This window comes from Aptenodytes patagonicus, chromosome 14 (assembly GCF_965638725.1).
Source record: "Aptenodytes patagonicus chromosome 14, bAptPat1.pri.cur, whole genome shotgun sequence".
Classification (NCBI taxonomy): domain Eukaryota; kingdom Metazoa; phylum Chordata; class Aves; order Sphenisciformes; family Spheniscidae; genus Aptenodytes; species Aptenodytes patagonicus.
Window position 1 is genome coordinate 5,863,172 of NC_134962.1, and position 18,495 is coordinate 5,881,666.

Sequence of the window (18,495 nt, forward strand, 5' to 3'; positions counted from 1 at the left end):
CTGTGAGAAAAATATACCAGAGAATATTCATATTTTCAATCTGATTCTAAAGATGCAGCTTCAAAATGCAAACGCAGTATGCTAGCAAACTTGTTTTGACTGTGCAAATAAGTTTTTTAAAAATTGTTTCTTGAAGCCCAGCAAAAGTTGGGCTTGAAATCTCTCAGTGGAATTACATTTTCGTTCAAACAATACCATGCAGTTTGGAAGCCACAGAAAATATCTATTAAGACAGTTGCTAATTTAGAGAAAAAATGACCCCATCTGGAACAGCATCTGCAGTGCTGTTCATTGCACCACAAGAAAAATATTATTGTACTGCAGTGTGTGAAGCTTTGTAACAAAGATGACGCCAGGTCAAAAGAATCTAACTTACAAAGAAAGGTTGAGGTTAAGGTCTTGCTTTTACTGTAAAAGATTAAGCCCAAAAGGAAGTTTAACATGAAGGAAGGGGTGGAAAAAAGATGAACTGAACTGACAGCTAACAAACTTTTTTCCCCCCCTGTGAACAATAAAGGTTTCTAACTCCAGGAGGATGCCTTCCAATAATGCAAACTGAGGTAAGTAAAGTAAGAGACCTTAGGAAGCATTATTTTGAACATAAAGAAATACATGCATAGCGAAAGCATTATCAGAGCAGATCACTTAAGTAAGGCTTAAGGAAATGCAGAGACTCCAAAGAGAACCGAGGGGAAACTACAACACTAATTTAGAAACCTCAGTGCCTTAAACAGAGAGGATGAGTCAGGTATTTATGAACAACAGCTCCAAGTCAGGGTGAGTAAGGGCGTACCAGAACTACCTGATGGGAAACATGAAACAAAGGGGGGTTTTGCATTAGGCATTTGCCCATGCAGCAGTGTCGAGTCTTGGTCAGCCCTGGACACGTATGGTAGAAGACACAGTTACCAAGAAAACTTCACGGAAGCAAGAGAGGTACCAATGAATTCAGCAATCTCCATGATTAGGAAACAGCCAAGTGAGATGCAGAGGACCTGACGTGTAGTTTAAGGCATCAGAAAGGAAATTAGGCACTTACCCCTTTAGCAGAGTTAGTTCTGAGATAAGACAACGACAGAAAGGACAACAGAAAACCCACTAGGTGCCAGTTTTGTACTGATGACAGCAGGAGGGAAGGGAGCAGGCTCTGAATGAAGCAGCTGCAAAATGAACTGAGAGTCCAGAGAGAAGCAGCTGTAGAAAAAGAGGTTCTGATAGGGCATTTGTTAAAATAAAAGCGAGATGAGTTTTCAGAAAGCATCCTGTCAGTGGTAAGGGTTCAGAAATGCTAACGTATTTTTCTGAAAGCAGATCTAACATACTGTAGCTGTGGAAAGCGTGTTGGGGAACAGAGCAGTGGGCAAACCAACAGGGACAACAAGATGCAGTAGACAAGACAGAGACCAACTGGTCATGGACAACACCCACTGAGGTCAGCAGTGGTTCGGGGGAATCACCCTTCTCAAAGGACTACAAGCTGTAGACCACAGATGACTTAAGCCCCGTGTTTCTAATGGCATGCTGAGCACACGTGGAGGAGCAAGCTGGTGACCACCCCAGCTGACAGCTGCAGGAGGAGAACCTGGGGAAGCAGGAGCTGTCAGGGGTGGCGAGAGCAGACACAGCTTCCTTCGTCTCTTCTCTCCAGTACAATACTCTGTTCACTTCATTCATCCAGCCTGTAACCTGTGAATAGGGACATGGAGTTCATCATCCGTGGCTTACGGGTGGATGCTCAAGCTGACGATGCTTAAAGGTTTTAATAAGGACCAACTAAATAGCTTTAACAAAGACTTGGTAAAAACTGACAGAAACTCTTCCTGTTGGAATGGCATTGGATATTCTGATGTTGCACACACAAAAATCTCAATTATACTTTGGTATTAAAGTAGGCATAAGGATAAAGTCCTCCATTCATTTATGGCTTGCTCAAATCTCCTGCATTCCTCCACAGCCAAAGCAACACGTGACAACACGCTGTCACATATGCACATGTATCGGCCAGGCATCAGCTAAGAAACAAACACGCATCACTGACGATACACCTCTGCCTCCAAAAGCCAGGCCGTTCACACTTAAACCTATGAGCAAATTTCTCCTCAACTGCAGCATCGTTAGCCATAGAAATCTATCAGTAAGTCATCCTCTAAAGAAACTACAAACGAATACTGCCCATCCTCAAGCAATAGTAGCAGGGTAGCACCATGGTGCAATGGAGACGTACTGGATTGCCCGAAGAGATGACCTCCCCACGCTGCCTCTTTGGCTCTTGGCTAATGCTGTCTGCCGTCATCGCGTTGATTGTGCTTTCCTGAATTCTCAATTCCAATTCCAGATTAAATTACTCCAGCAGTATTCCTAAGAAAGAGGTGATCTGTACTGGGTGAGATCAGTGGGAAATGAAGATTCTAAGCATTCTAGTACCACACCAAGCCTGATGTTGAGTAATCCAGATTTCAGCGGAATTAAACAGCGCGCAGTTATACAGGACTGCAAACATCTGTTTTCAAGACGTGTCCAGATCATTAGCAGCTAATTCTACATCTCTGTTACATGCCCTGCCATATGCTGGGGGATAATCTCAGCAAGCAACAGGGATTTTCATCTCAAATCCTAACAAATCTGCTCTGCAAGGCTTCATGGTTTTTCTTATGTCACTTATTAGATAATACCTCTCAGCTGCTCCTCTCTGCTCTTTCCATGCCTTGCGTCTATTCTTTCACAGCACCCAAAGGCTCCTGCAACCTGCCTAGTAACAACTAACAATTTCTTCATGCCATCCTAGAAAAAAATTCCCTCCTTTGCCAAGGGTAAATACAAAATTTACCTCCTGGATAAACTCACACTCGGGCTGTCCCCTCCCCAGCTAGCGCTGCCACCTGCAAGAGGTCCAAGGCAGGAGAGTCACACGCACTGGGCAGGGCTCTGAAAGTTTTTGTCCGACACTGGTGGGAGCAGCCTTCTGCTCTTGTTCAAGCTCCTGGTTAGGGTTACATGTCTGTGCATGTAGCAAACAGCACACAAAGAACAAAGGGAGAAGATCTGGGTTTATAAGCAACTTCATTAACTGAAAATCAGAGATCTTTTTGGCACTTTGCTTGGCAAAATCCAGGTGCCTACACTGAAAGCTGTGATGGCACTTTTGTGGCTATAACAAATGTGTATATACACAAGCAGGATTCGATCTTTGGCATTAAGCAACAGTAACAACAAAACTGGAGGTGACTGCAGTACTGACAAAAGACGAGAGGCGGACTGCTCTGGAGCCTGAACTGACTCCCTTCTCCAGGAGATAAGCAGAGGCATCATGAATCTGTCACATTCCCCAAGGTGGCATCCCTTCTCTGCACAAGGGGGTACAAAATCTCACTCAAGCTTTGGCTTCTTTGTTCCCTAGCAAGGTGTTATCCGTGCTGGGCTTTCCGACAGACCTACCAGTTGCTTCAGCCCCAGGGGCATCTCCTGAATGCCGGCTGGGAAGAGGAGCAGCTGTCAGCAAGAGCTGCTGGTGTTTCCACACCGCACGTCCCATCCTCCAGATGAACGATGGCAGCAGCCTTGAAACGATCTTGAATGAACTGCGGCAGACCAACCTCAGGGTGGGGAGAGTGGTGAGGATTTAGCGGTCCTGTCTCCTGCCAGCCCGCCAAGAAGCAAGCAGCGTGATGAGAAGTTCCTGCAATCCCATAGCTTCCACCGAAGCCATGAGCGGTGGTGCTGCTGCTGACGAGGAGGGACGTGCAGATGGGATATTTTTATCTCCTCTTCATTCCCATCCCTGTCAATCCAAAACAAACTTCAACTAGTTAGAGGTGGGAAAGATGGTTCACTATGAGAAAAGGATTCCCTGGCTTGATTTGTGTCACCGCTGGCTACGTGGATACGTGCCACTGCGGTGGCACAGCTGCATCATTCCTGCTTCCCAGCTTCCAGTAACCTTTCCAGACTAAAATAGCAGACCTACTGCTTGATTTTTAGCAGCTGAAGAGCAGCAGTAAACCACATAAGTATTATGTAAAATGATCTTTTTCTAAGTATATGTTTATTGTGCACAGAAGAAGTGGATTTAATTACAAACAACTGGAAGTTTTTAACAGTCTGGATTGCCCCCTACTCCCTTTCTAAAAACTAAGGTTTGGCAGCAGCTTTTGGGTTTCATTGCAAGTCTTCTAAGTATTTCCTTGGAAAGACTTTACACTTGGTCCCAGGCAAGCAGTCAAAATCAACATTTAAAAAGCATGCCCTGCATAATTTCCAGGATTCGGCAGCATTAAGGTATACTTACGGAGGCCAGGAGGAGAACTGCTTTTTGTGCTTTTTGACTTCGGGCATAAAGCTGGTCTTCAGACAAGGAAGTTTATATTCCAAATAATATTTTTAACTACATGTGGTCAAGTACATAACTTATCAGGCCCTTCCTCATCCCCCTCCCAAAATAAGCCTGAATGGTAAATATCTTTGCAGTATTTAGTTTTTGCTTAGACCTCTACTAGGAGCAACAGATTCTCAAACCTAACAGAGAGTTATTCGATGGCAGAAAAAGTTTCAAATAACATTTTCTTAAACTCCTTTATCAGTGAAACTACGATTTGGGCCCCGATAGTGATACTTAGGCTAAATTGGCTGGTTCTGCACTGAAGTGAATTAAGCATGATTTCGTGGTGTGTCACCGTGCCTTGCCCGGGGGATGGAGTGCTGTCCCCTTGCCGACAGGACAGCAGCACGCAGGTGACTGTTCCCACGGGCTCTGAAAGGGGACGGCTGACACTGCCCTCCCTCGTGTGAATAATCCCATTGAAATCGCCAGGACCGTGGTGGAGTCTGCAAGACTGAAACTCCTGGTTTGATCCAAAGGCCAAGAATGAAATTTCACCTATTTCATCTGTTTGCTAATCAAACAGGCCTGTGCAAATTGCTCCTGGCTTTCCAAAAGCAGTGCACGTGGCACTTTTGGATATGCATGTTTAAGGACTATCCACTAAAATTTGACCTCAATTTTTGTTTTGGGGAAAAACAGACAACAAGGAGTATTTTCCTTGTGAACATTTGAAGTGTTTTTAAAAACAAATACATATTCTTCTGAAATATCTGCAAATCAAGTCCTACGTCACTCACCACCTAAAAACAACAAAATGCTACAGACGAGATTAAACTTCACAGAAGCTGAGAGAAATGAGAGGTAGTGTTAAGGAATCAGGCTTAGCAGAGAAAATATCTTTCAGCTCTTACAGTCTGTTATATATTTTTAATCGCCAGAGAAAAATCGGGTCTATCAAATTGTGAGTTTCCTGTGTGGAGATAAGGCAGGGAAAGCATCAAGAGATTATTTTATGCAGTATTTTTCTTCCAACCAGACAGTTTTAACTGGTATTTATAAAAAACAAAAACCTGAATGCAGATTTTCGGCTCACAATAGCATGCCCTTCTCCTCAGTGTCTCCGTTTCCTCCCCTTGTAAAGTCCCAGTCCCACAAAACCCCCTGCGCTCCAGAAAACCTCCCGGCTAACCAGCGATCCTGAGATTTCAGCATAGAAAACAACCAGGAAAAATGCAAAGCCAAACAAATACAGCCCACATATTAAAAACTTTGTTCGGTAGGGGGGTGGGGAGGGGAAGAGGAAGAGGTTGTGGTGTAACGCGTGATGAGGCTGTCACTGAGAAAGAGAAGGACAAACCCTGTAAAGTGCTTTCCCCCCGCCTCATTTCAGCATCTCCCCATCAGAGCTGCTGATCAGGCGTAGCCCGAGCTCTGCGCCCTGCGCACCCCGGGGGACCAGAGCCGCTCTGCGGGCACTGCCACGGGGCAGTCACGCTCTGTAATAGCTCGGGGATAGACAAGCAAGACAACTGCTGGTTTCCACTACGGGCTCTCTGTGCTCCAGGCTACGTGGACTCAAACCTGGTTATCTCCACCTGGAAGCCAGCAGAGCTCATGAACTCTGAGAAGATAAGCGACAGGATTGCACAGTTGTCAGTGTCCCGGTCAAACTGCCATAAGCAAAATTAGAGAATCAGAAAGGACTAACATAAACCGGTCGCCTTGCTTCGATGCCTGAAACTTGTCTCCTACAGTGCAGGGCAGTATTAGAAGCTCAAAGTAACACTAAGTATATCTTCCTTGGAGATGGCAACTGTGCTCTCTGAATGGTTCCCAAGCGAGTACATGTAGCACAGGCATCAGTTAGGGCACTCACCCGTACACCGAAATTAAACCTATAGCTACTCCTTGCTTACTCAGCCGACAGGTATGAGCCTAGTTGCACTGCCTCATGGCTCCTTTCATCATGCAAAGGAAGATGGAGGTGAAGATGGACCCTCTTCAGTCTCAGCAGGGGTGAAGAAGACAGCCTGATCCCTGGGGTACTCTGCTATTTTTGCCTTGACAAAAAGAGAAAGGACACTTAGAGTAACAGTAAAAACATAGTTCTGAGGTTATTTTGATTTGCAATGATGAGAAAACAGAGCTGGGTTCTCCACAAATACGTGCCAACCAGTCTGTGATGAAAAGCTTTAAGACTTTCTTATAAACAGTAGAGCTGGAGCCTGGAGAATCCCTTCCACCAGCCTTTGGTTCCTGCACATGCTGGCACACAACACACATTCATCAATAGCAAGACCATGATCAGAATTGTTTCAGTATCTCAGGGAAATCCAACATCTCTACAACATGACAGGAGCAATTTATAGTTCAGGCTCACGTTTCTGGCTGCCCCGACTACCCCATAACCAGTGTTGAACGGCCCAAGGGAGCAGCACACGTGCACTGCGCCTTACAAGCTCCTCTGCAATGCAACCTGCTCTTTAGCTGTCAGTAACAGCACTTGGTCAAGATACCACTGAATTTCAAAATCCAATTAATGTTCCCAAAATGCAAGCCTTAGATTTTTTAAAAGCAACTTATTTTGGGTTAGTGTTCCTATAATTTAATGTGGAGGAAGCCTGTGGTAGGCACAGGTGTGAGAACTGCTAGGGACGCAGGGGTGGGATCGCAGCACTGCACCGGACAGCCCAGGGCAGGAGGATCCAGCAAGAGCTCAGAAAGCTCTCTGATCGCGTCTGAAATTGTGCTTTAAAATGAAAACCTCTTCCATGAAAACCCATATAAAAGCTCTTTTCCAGTCACACTGGCAGAATCCCACCTTACACATCAATCACCTTCGGTTGACAGGGGAAGCTGCAGGGGACATTTCCACAAGCAGCTCCCACAGCTCTTTTCCACTGGCGCTGTAATAAATGCCATCCCCACGCAGGGCGCACACACACACAGGATGGGCGAGGGGTTGGGCCCTTCGTTCATTTGTTTTTCCACTGAACCCGATATACTTCCTTGAGGTCAAAGTCATGAAGTCGCGGCAGCATTGCTATGCACAAACCAACCTGTGTGAAGCTGCGCTGGGGTAGAAGTGTGTGGATTTGGTTTCTGAAAATAGTGCTGAATACACTGACAGCCTAGTGCCAAGCTCAGCCTTCTGGGATGGAGACATACCAGGGGATGGGAGGCACCAGGTTGGTCTGTTTGGTGTGTTGTCTATGATTTTAATATGCAAATTCCTCCTTGCAAGAAGATTTAATTGTGCTTAGGATGGGGAAAAGGCGAAGGAATAGTCCTTCAGTTGGAGGAACCTCCCCCCAACTCTTCCTCCAACTTGAATCGGAATTTATCTGGGTTTTCCCAGGAATTTCAGGACTCCCCGCCCTCCCTTCCAACACACTGCAGCGGAGACTAAAGTAGCTAAACAGAGTGAGACTGTAGATTTTAAAGTTGTGTCTTATTCCTTGTTAGGAACCGACCCATCCTCCTCAGCATCCTCTTCCTTCAGTGGGCAAAATAAATAGTAGCAACTTTCTGACATCTGTTTAACACCCTCTGCCTCCCCACCCACCCCACATTCCTCAATGCAGAGAATATTAATCTTCCCCCCCCCTTTTAGTGACATGCAAATCTTATAAAATGCTGCTCAGAGACAGATACTGTGGATTTTCTTTGCAGAGGGAACACGTTAGAGGAAGTAAAGAAAACTTCAGCTGAGCTATTTATAAAGCATACGGTGGCTTGTTCCTCAAATGCTTCATTGACCAGGGGAACAATGAGAATAAGTCATCGAGTTCAAAACCCCTTCTTGAGACACATCCTTCAGGTCTGAATATCTAAAGTATTATGGATTTATACGCTTGGTAACCGGGCTTTCGTATGAGAAGTATCTGAGTTGTCCTCACTCCAGGAAATTGCCAAGCTTTTTTTTCTTGCCTTTTCTAAATTACAGCAATTAGAAGGAAATTCAATGAAATCACGCATATTTGTGAATAAGTACACTCCCAAATTTAGGAAGAACTGCAGGTAGTTAGAACTAACTGCGCTTTTCAAGGTCTTTCCTCAATGAATATGAACACACCTTATGAAGATGCATGGGTATCCATAGCACACAAAATGGTCATAAAGAAACTACCCACATTTCTGTTGGGATGACTATTAATCCCTTTTTTCTGACCCTACAGGTTTTAATCAAGCTAGGATTGCCGGCTAACACACTTTTCAGCATCTTGCTAGACACCTGTGCACAAGTAGAGCTCCAGAAGCCAAGGTATTGTCTGCATGAGGCTGTTCAAGGGCAGACAGTACTGGAAAGGCACCAAAATTTTGTGCAAAGGAGGCCCACATTTCCATGTAAGAAGCTCACCTAGGCGTAGAGCAACGGGGATTAGCTCATGCAAATACCATGAAGTCCACCCTTTAGATTGAAATGCTATAACCAGGATGGATGTGCCAGTATCTCTCCCTTCTACTATAAGGTCCAACCCCGCTGAACAGTATGTTGAAGTGATCAGTTATTTATGAGGAACACTCAAAGAGCCTAAGCCCTTCCCCTGCAAAGAGCAAAAATACTCAGTGATTTCTGGAAAAGTCTCTTAAGGTTACAGATGCCAAAGGAGAACACGAACAAACCACCAGCTAGTACAAATGCTTTTAGCAGTAACACTTGAAAGTGTTAAAAATTAAAACATCAGCCACGTAGTTTCAGCAGTGTTACTGGCTGACTAACAGGCTAACACACACACGAGCCCTTCTAGTTTTGCGTGGAAGTTTCTGCAGGAATAATGACATGCATGACCATGAAGGTGTAGTGTATATTTGGAGTCAAAGTGGGATGGCATTCTACACATCTCTTTTGAGTCTCTCTCATCCCTCCTTCCCAAGGAAGCTATATGAAGAGCAAGGGTCAATAGAGAATTATTAGATTCTTCCAACAGAAAAAAAAAAAAAAATGGGTAGACATCAGGTATGAAAGCCAGAGCGGTCATAGCTGGAGGCTACTTTCCTAACCCTGACTGCAAGGTTTTCACCCAACCCAAGGAAGGAAAACAAAATTTCTCTATAGTCCAGATATTCTACCTTCAGGCACCTGCCAGTCCTGCCTGAACTGCCCCAGACACCTCTTTGAGGCAGCATACAACAACACAAACACAGCTCCAACCGTACATTGGAGATAAATGCTAAGAAACATGAGAGAATTTGAACCGCGTTTTTGCGGGCAGCTCCAAAAACTTCACAAGTGCCTCATGAATCAGACAGAAGGAGTTTGCTTGTACTTATTACAGCAGTCAAGTTTGAACTATAAATAACATTACAGTGCTTGGTCTCCGCTCTCTTCTTTTCCTGTTCTTTATTTTTAACTTTTATTTATTTCCAAAGTATTTCTTCTTTTAAGAAGCACCAGGTTGGGTTCAGTCCTCCTCTCTCTCCTTTTTTTCACTGCTGGTCCTTTCCATCAGCTATTCCCAACCATGACACTGCCAGGTCTAGAGAAACCCTTGCAAAGGAGACAGTTCAATTTAAGGTGTCCCAGTGCAGAAAGGAGCCGACAGTTGCACAGAAGCAATCAAGACATTTTGTCTGCTCTGGAAACAGATGGTGCTGACTGAGCAACAGGATGACAAGCTTCTGCCAGCCCTGTTGCACCTAAACCAACAGCAGTTTGAGCCTACCATGCCAGCCACTAGTTAAAAATATAACAGCATAGGTGAGACCTAAGTGTCACCATTTAATAATTGATATTGTGCTCAGCAGGTAACCTCTTTGTAACTAAAAATAGAGGCTATACATAGATATTTCCATAACTTTGCATTTCGCTTTCAAGTCAGGCCACCCATTCACACCGGAAAACCCTCTCCCCCAACCTCTTCCCATTCCCACAGAAAAACTTCATAGGACTCAGCTGCCCTAATAACAAGCTTCTGACTCCAGTCAACTTGCGTGCTAGGGGAGTCTTAACTTCTTTCAGGCAAGAAATGTGGTGGTTTCACTCACTACTTGTGATGCCAGTAGGTGCAACAGCCAGCCTTTCTACAGGTGGAAAGGAAAAGCTGCTACCTTCCTTCAGAATAAGAGATGGAGCAAACGGCTAAAAAGCAATAGTAAAAAAAGAGAGCACCGTTGGAGTGGAGTTTTAGCTTTAAAAAAAAAAAAAGTCTCTGATAACTCTGAAATGAGGTCCATGGCTACACATGAATGCGGCCTCTCTAGAGTGATGGATGATGATCTTTATCCCACCAGGCATTTAATGAGTAAAAATACAGATTACCACTAACGCAGAGATTGCATATATGCTGGGGAAGGGGAGAGATGATGTACATTTATGTTGCCGTATGACTGCACAGCCGTGGTTGGTCCTAGGGATCCCCTGATCCCCCTTCCCACAAAAAAAATCCATGCTTACACTTGCACAGAGCATCCCTGCAGCTTTAGCTGTAACTGTGAAAGTAATTATCTTGCAGTTCGGATCTCTATACAGAGAACATCATCCTAGCATCAATACAGCATGCCATCCATTAGCAGCCCTTCATCATAACACTTTTATAGCAGTGCTGCTGTAGGTTTCCTGACACCTTCCATTGCCAGGCCCTGTTTGAAGTAGCTCAAACTTTGCCAACCTTCAAATATGCTGGCTGAAGCTCTCCACACCATGTGTCTGCCTGAGGGTAATGATTTTTTTTTTTTGTTTATGTGGAGGTGGTACAAGGAAAGTCAAGGTCAGGAGCTCTCCAGGAAAAAACAAACAAAAAACCAAACAAACCAAAAAACCCCAAAGAAGAAAGCAGGGAATGATGAGTAGCTTGCCTGTCTCCTTTCTATGAGATTTTAAAATGGGAGCAGGAGATAAACTACTTTACTAAGTGATCTAAAGCATAGAGGTGCCAGTGCTGAAGACGCTACATTGCTCTGAGGATCAGCGAACGTTCACCAAATCACATCACAGTCCTGGAGCCAGCATTGCTTGCACACTGAGTAAAGCCTTGTTAGTTTGCAAAGCTTTCCAGGTATTTTTGTTCAGGGTGAACATGCTCCACACCCAGAAGATCTGTTTACCAACTGAACAGGCAGCACTCTATGCCATAGAGCACATTTTGTATAGAGCGGTGGGAACCAAGTAGGACTCGTCTTGCAGAGGCTTTTCATGGTGAAGGAAGACCCGTAATTAGCATACCACCTCCTGGTGTCCACAGCAGGATCGTCATGTCTGCACTGGAAAGTACTGGGCAGATGGAAACCACAGAGATTCCCATGCCCAAGTGTTCTTGTAGTATCTGGTAATTACTGGGAACCCTATTGGAAAATATTGTAATTCCTTCAACGCTAATGACAGTCCATTTGGAGAACAACCGTGTACCGCTGCCCTGCGAGCTGCTATCGCAGTGCGCAGGGGGCAGGTTGTTCAGCAGGGCAGCCCGTTACAAGATACTCATGTCACAAGCATCCCCTAGGATTGAACCCAGGATCTTCTGGTTTTCCTATTCCTGCTTTTCTTAAATGGAAAATGAAATACCAACTTGGTATAAGACATTTAGTTTCTAAAATCCTGTTCTCAAGAATTATGAAGTGCCAGAATAAAGGTTCCCTCTACCTTTTTAGTCTATTCTGTACATCTTTTATGCAATCCTCCTAATAAGGATCATATGCTCTTTTGCGGGGCTTATGCCCTCTCTAGCTCACAATACATGGGGCACAAGAAACAAATTGGTTGTAAGTGAATGAAACTATTGTCAACAAGGACAAGCTCCTATGAGATGGAATTTGGTCAAGTGCTTGAACACATGCCTATCTTTATAACTGGGTGTCTTCCCCTCCCCACCACCCGATCCTCGAGAGAAACAGTGTCAGGATAACTACCTCGCTGTAAGCAAGTAAAATAGGGAATCACGACAAGAGAAAAGATACCGTGTAGGATTAAAAGCTGCCCTGGAGAACCAGACCAGCTTCATTCTGTTGCGGAGCTACCATGGCTGACCGAGCAGCACGCAGCTTCCATAGCGGGCACCCCTGGATTGCACTTAAGAGCATCTAAAGTTCACCTTGCAAAAATGCTGAGTGTTCACAACCATGAGGTCCATGCTCCAAACGCATGAAGTGTTATTAAAAAAAGCTGAGTACTACAGAGAAAAATTAGTGTTAGGCAAAGACTGGGCATTTAAAAAAATCAGCAGTAGCTTCAGACAGTTTCAGCTTTAGACTTTCGTGGCGTTTCCCTCTCCAGCATCCACGAAAGATGGAGAATGATACCACCTCATTTCACAGCAGCGCCGTGCACTGACATTTATGAAGCATTCAGTCCCTGCAGTGATCAGTACTACTGAAAAGCCCATGAGGAGTTCAACAGTTCTTTATTCAGCACAGGGTATGGCTGCTGCGTCGTAAATGGGGCACAGGGTGACACATTGTATGAGGAGGATAAGAATATTGAATAGCTGCTCATTCACTGCACAACATCCATCTTGTGCCCTGAATGAAGTACAAGCCCTGTGGAAAAAAAATACAATGTAAACCATGTAAAGTTAAAACTTTAAACTGTAAAGACAGTCTTTAATGATATATGGTATGGAGGGGCTTACCATGCAGCATGGTACGCACAGAGAGGGTGACTGTGGTTAGTCTTCACGCTGATATTTCCTAGCTTTTTAAAGTATGTTTTTCTTTCTGTATATTTCCCCTATAAAAACTTCACATTTGCATGCCCTATATTCATATTTGTACCAATATAAATATTTCTGTTAGAAACATTTTTACTTAAGCACTGATGTAGGTAAGAATTCATAATGGCCATTATTTAATATATTGTAGTTTAATGTAAATACCTAAGATGACAAGTGCATCTTGGTATATTGATATCCACGTCTCCTTTTCAATATGGGAATAAGCTGCAAGTACTTTTTACATGGGTAAGAGTTCAGCCTGAGAGAGTGAAAAAACTAAGTACACAAAGATTGGCAAAGCACCAAGAGACCAGCCCAAGTTCACTCTCCTACAGCAAACCAGAGCACAGAAGAGAAGGAAGGCCATGGTAAAGCAACACATACACCAGGAGAGCTGAGCAACAGTTTCGGACAGAGTGGGTTTTTGTTGGAAAACACTAAATGATCAAAAGCATTAAAACCCCTCAGACAGGACTACAAGTCTTTGTTTTCAGATAGTATTTGTTGTAAGATAAACAACACAATTTACGTTGAATTATACTTTAAAGTCTTAAAAAAAAAAATAGAGGAAGATCCACTTACTGTCACCGATGAGAAAGCACACGCAGAATGGAATTGTTTTACGGCAAAGTTTAAAATCCTTTCCCCCATAAGCACACACTTTCAGTTTTAGATCCAGGATTGTTCTCAAACAAAAAACAACCCCCATGCACTGAAAATCACCCTCCAATACCCAGTAGTAACCCTGAACTCACGCTACGTTGCCAACATAACAATGACTGCAATCTTGAAGTTGTGACTTTTACAGAACATTAAACAAAACCCAATGAGATTACACCTGATTGTGCATTTTCGTTTCACAAAAACAAAGTAAAAGTCTACTCTCCTGCAAGTACAAAGTCAGATTATTGCTTCAAAAATAGAGCAAATGTAAGATCTTTGCTCTACTGAAATTAAGAGAAGTTTCAGGAATCGGGAATTTATCTTACATGTCTGCAGTGATGAAAGAGGACTGAAAAAATGATGAAAAAGACCTAAAATCAAGTAACAGGACATACAGATATCCACTGAGTAACTACACCCGTGCACAGCACATCCCAGAGCACTCCGATAAAGTGAGGAACTTCTCCTTCCAAAAAAGGAACTGCAACATGGGAACATAAGTATCAGTTGTGCTAAAGAGCACCAATCTGAGCAATACTCTGAGTAACAGACTAAAGCTTACAGCTGTAATGTATGTTATATACACTACGACATCAGAACGCACGCAGGCACAGAGACCTGCGACTTTGTACACTCCCTGTGTTCTGTACAGCCGAGCACACGATAGGAGGAAACACTCTAGATTTGCAGCACAACTTTGCAGCCCTTGAAAGTATATGAGCTAATGCAGCCGTACGTTAAAAATAATTTAGTCTTGGGGACACACTTAGACCTGAAGCATCAGTGCAGTTTTCATTTAAATTTTGTTACTCTCAGAGAAGGAGCAGCCACCTGTGGTGTCCTTTGCTGTCCATGTCAGCTCCTGCAGGAGCACATCAGCCTAAGAAGTTGGGAGCACAAGTAAGAAACCATGAGTACCTACTGCAGCTTTTGCCATTGAGCCTTCAACCCCAGGCAAGGAAACATCCCTGGCTCTGCAATTCTTCAGTCTTTTTCTTCCCCACCCTAACTCCATTCCTTGGAAGGAGACTCAGTTGCAGCTTTAAATCCCAGCTAGATGCTCCTGCCCCCCTCATTCAATGTTACTGTGCTGCACAATTTGCATGTGCAATCCATAAGCATCTAAGCCTCAGCACAGAGACACTCAGCTGTGGCAGCAATACCTGCAGATGTACATAAAGTATAACGAAATATACCCCAAACTTCTTATGCCAATTTAGAAATAGAAAATTCACAAAGTAGCACAGTGAGAGCGGGATGCAGGGGAGAAGCAGCAAGGGAAGGAAGCTAACTGGAAAACTGACAGTCCCTGTGCAAGGAGCAGGGAAATGGGTCTCTTAGGCATCCCAAGATTTACAAGAGGGCCAAAAAGTGACTTCCTGCTATTCAAGTCCAGGCTGAAATATAATAAACCACTGCCAGCATAACACTGACTCATATCCATCAGATTTATAAATCAGTACTTCGACGAAGAATGCTCTCTCTGTTGGCTTCACCATAGATAATTTTAATCTGCTAAAATATGTTGTTTAACCCACTCAATGTTTAGTGTCATTTCTGCAAAAACCAGTTCTGTGGCACAGCATGTTAGAAGCAATATTAAGAGACAGGCAACTGAAATAGGCTTCTGTATTTGCAGTAGGCAATATCAGATAGCCTTTATGACTTAAAGGCTTGCAGATTAACATCAAAATTAGCCCTACTGTTTTTTTTCCCCTGATTATTTAATCTACAAAGAAAAACCAATTCTCACAGCTCCTTCTTCAAGCACTTGTTCACTACAGAACAAAATCAAAACATGTTAAAAAACCAAGCAACCATTCAATACCTACAGCATAGCCTGTGCTTGAAAGGAAAGCCACGTTGGTTAGAGGTGCAATTTCTTACCAACACAGTCACAGCATACAAGCTTTAGTCCTTTACACAAGTGTTGCTCACCCCCCTTCTCATAAGAAGAAAGTAGACCTTCATGAACACACATCAGTATAGCTACAACCACATCAAAACGGGCTGTACTTCTAGAATAAAAACTTTTACCGCTAAGACTCAGAAAACTATGTCCAATATTGTTTTCTAAAGCTCCTCTATTACAGGCTACAGACACATACCGAAAAGATCAGGGCCAAATCCTGCCATTTATCACATGCGGTATCACGCACGCCTCAGAGGGTAGGAGGCTCTTAAGTTATCTGCAGACATTTGAAGATATTCTCTGTTATTCCGAGCTGTTCAGAGTTTAGCAATCCACTTGTGCAGGATAACCTGTGCTCCACCTGCAGCGTGCTGGGGGAAGGGGGGAGCAAGAAACATTTCCAAACCCCTTTGACTTACCTGAAGGCCAACACATGGCTTCCTATGACCGTTTGCATCGGGGTCACGTAACAGACAAGCTCAGACATCACACAACACAAGCAGGTAAAGAGGAGGCACCTTTCCACAGAGCTTCCCTCAGGATGGGAGCCCAGCGCCGGAGCTGCCGCCACGCAGGAGGGTCTCCTGCCCGGGAACCCTGCCCAGCCCAGGGGAAGCTGCTGTGCAGCAAGCAGGTGCTAGTGCGCGGGAGCGCAAGGCAGCGACGAATCAAACAAGCCTCAGCCTTACAGGCTGAAACTTCCCGAGTGTGTATTTTGGGAGGCGGAGAAGGCGACGGCAAAAAATTAACGCACGTATAAAAACTTAAGCTTTCTGTGTACAGAAAAATTGCACCAGCTTAAAGAACTCTCCGTCTCCTGTGGTCCCAGTGAGCGGCTTTATGTCAATTAGCTGGGGGGGGGGGGGGGGAAGCGGACATGGCACCTTTGCGGGGGGCCAGCAAGTACCTTGAAGGGGCGCGAGGAGGGATGTTACTTCCCTCGGGCTGGTCGCAAGCTCCTGCCGCGGCGACAGCTGCGTTCACAGCCGGGCACGGCACCCCAAGCCGAGCCCCGAGCCCCCGCGGCAGCGGCACCCGAGCGCAGCCTCCCGCCGCGGCAGAGGGGGTCCCGGCGAGACGCACACCCCCCCCCCGCCCCCGGGCGCGGCGACCCCCCCCGCCCGCCGGCGGCAGAGCCCGGGCGCGCTGAGGCGCGGCCGCCCACGTGAGCGCGGCGCCCCGGCCCGGCCCACCCGCGGCCGCCGCCCACTCCGCGAGCGCGGGGCCGCCGGACACGCCGAGCACCGGCGCTGACAGCGGCCTCCGGGCCGCCCCGCACCTGCCGTGCCGTGCCGTGCCGAGCCCAGCCCAGCCCAGCCGTGCCGCCCCGCTCCCGCCCTCGCTCACCGAGCAGCAGCAGCCGGTGCGTCTGCTTGTACTCCCGCTTCTCCGCCTTCAGCGTCTTGTCGATGCTCTTGCTCCGCTTCTTGTCCGCTCGCTCCTTGGCCACCAGGTCCTGCCGCAGCCGGTGCCGCACCTGCGGGTCCCCGTGCTCCCCCGCCGCCGCGGAGGGGGGGATGTCCGCCTCGCCGCCGCGGCCGCCGTAGGGCGCGGAGGGGTGCGCGGCGGCCAGGCGGGAGCGCAGGCTGTAGCACAGCCCCATGGTGCCGGAGCTGCCCGCCCTACCGCGCCGCGGGCATGCTCTCCGCCGGGCCGGGCAGGGCGAGGCGGCGGCGCCCGGCGGCCTCTTAAAGTGGCCCCGCTCCGCCGGGGCTGCGGAGCGCGGTGTCCCGTCCCGCCCCTCCCCTCGGCCGGTCCCCCGCGCCGCGGCCGGCGGGAGGCGGCCACACGTGATGCGGACATGTTTACCGTATTCTCTGGAAAGCGGCCCCCGCCGCAGCCTCCCGGCGGTGGCGGGGCCGGGGGGGGGGGACTGGACACGGGGACGACCGCCGCACCCCCCCGCCGCGCCCCTCCTGCCCCCGCGGGGTGAAGGTGTCGGCGTCCCGCTGTGCCCGGGGCCGGCTGGGGCTCTGCGGGCTCCCCTCCTCGCTCCTGCCCCGCGGGGAAGCCGCTGGCCGGCCCATCCCTGCGGACGCGGCACGGGCAGCGGGAGGCAGGAGAGCCGTCGGTCAGCTCTTCCCACTTCCAGCAGCCCAAACCACCGCAGCTGTCGCTGGTTTGATATTTCACCCCGGCCTCGGTGAGGCTCTCGCCCCAGCCACGGATCCAGGTCGGGAGTTGAGGCGACATCCCAGCCTCTGGGATGCCGTGGGGATGCTGCGGTGGGCGGGAAGAGCCCCGGTCCACGGGAGAGCTCATGTCCAGTTTGAACACTGCGGCTGAGCTCCTCCACCACAACATCTCATAACACTGGAAATAAGGACGTGACACTGAGACGTGCGCCATTATATGCCCCAGTTTTTCTTCACTTCCTGCCACACACACTCGTATTTGTCAGTGGCTTCTTGTTATTTTCTATCGACACTGTCGTCCAGTGGAGAAGTTGGTGATGGAGCTTGCTCTGTCACTCTCCCCCTCTCTTCTGGAGGCACCGCATCGGTTTCCTTACAACAAACTTGAAATTCACCTCCTCAGTTGCTATCAGTTTACCTGGCCTGGGGTGATGATGCTGGCTGTGGTAATACCCCCCTCTCTGGCAGCACGCTCCGTGCACAGTACTGCCAACTTTGTTATACTGTATTTTATACTCATCTCCGGCCAGCTCTGAACATTCACTTACAATATGACTAATACTCTCTGGGGCCTGGCCACACATCCTGCACTCTGAAGTTAGATCTTTCCAACTGGCTATCTGTGCTGTAGCCTATCTTCTGCAAATAGCCTGTGTGGTTCTCACTGAAATCTCAGTTTCTCCTTTCAGTGCTTTCTCACAAGTTAGATGTCTTCTTGACGTAAATTTCTCTTTCAAAATTTCCCGCAAGTCTCTGTCGGCAGAAGGATAGATCTGTTAAGAGGGCTGCAGTGACCCTCTCTTCCCTCTTACGCCATCC

At 46.8% G+C, this 18,495-nt stretch overlaps 1 protein-coding gene across 1 annotated transcript in view; it reads right to left on the reverse strand.

The window, feature by feature from the left end:
- Positions 1-17,144, reverse strand: part of GNAS (GNAS complex locus) — a 166,172-nt gene extending 149,028 nt beyond the window's left edge. Inside the window, exon 1 of the mRNA XM_076352209.1 lies at positions 16,889-17,144. Within this exon, the coding sequence (XP_076208324.1) occupies positions 16,889-17,144 (256 nt within the window). The remainder of the gene's footprint in view (positions 1-16,888) is intronic.
- Between the last annotated feature and the right edge of the window lie 1,351 nt (positions 17,145-18,495).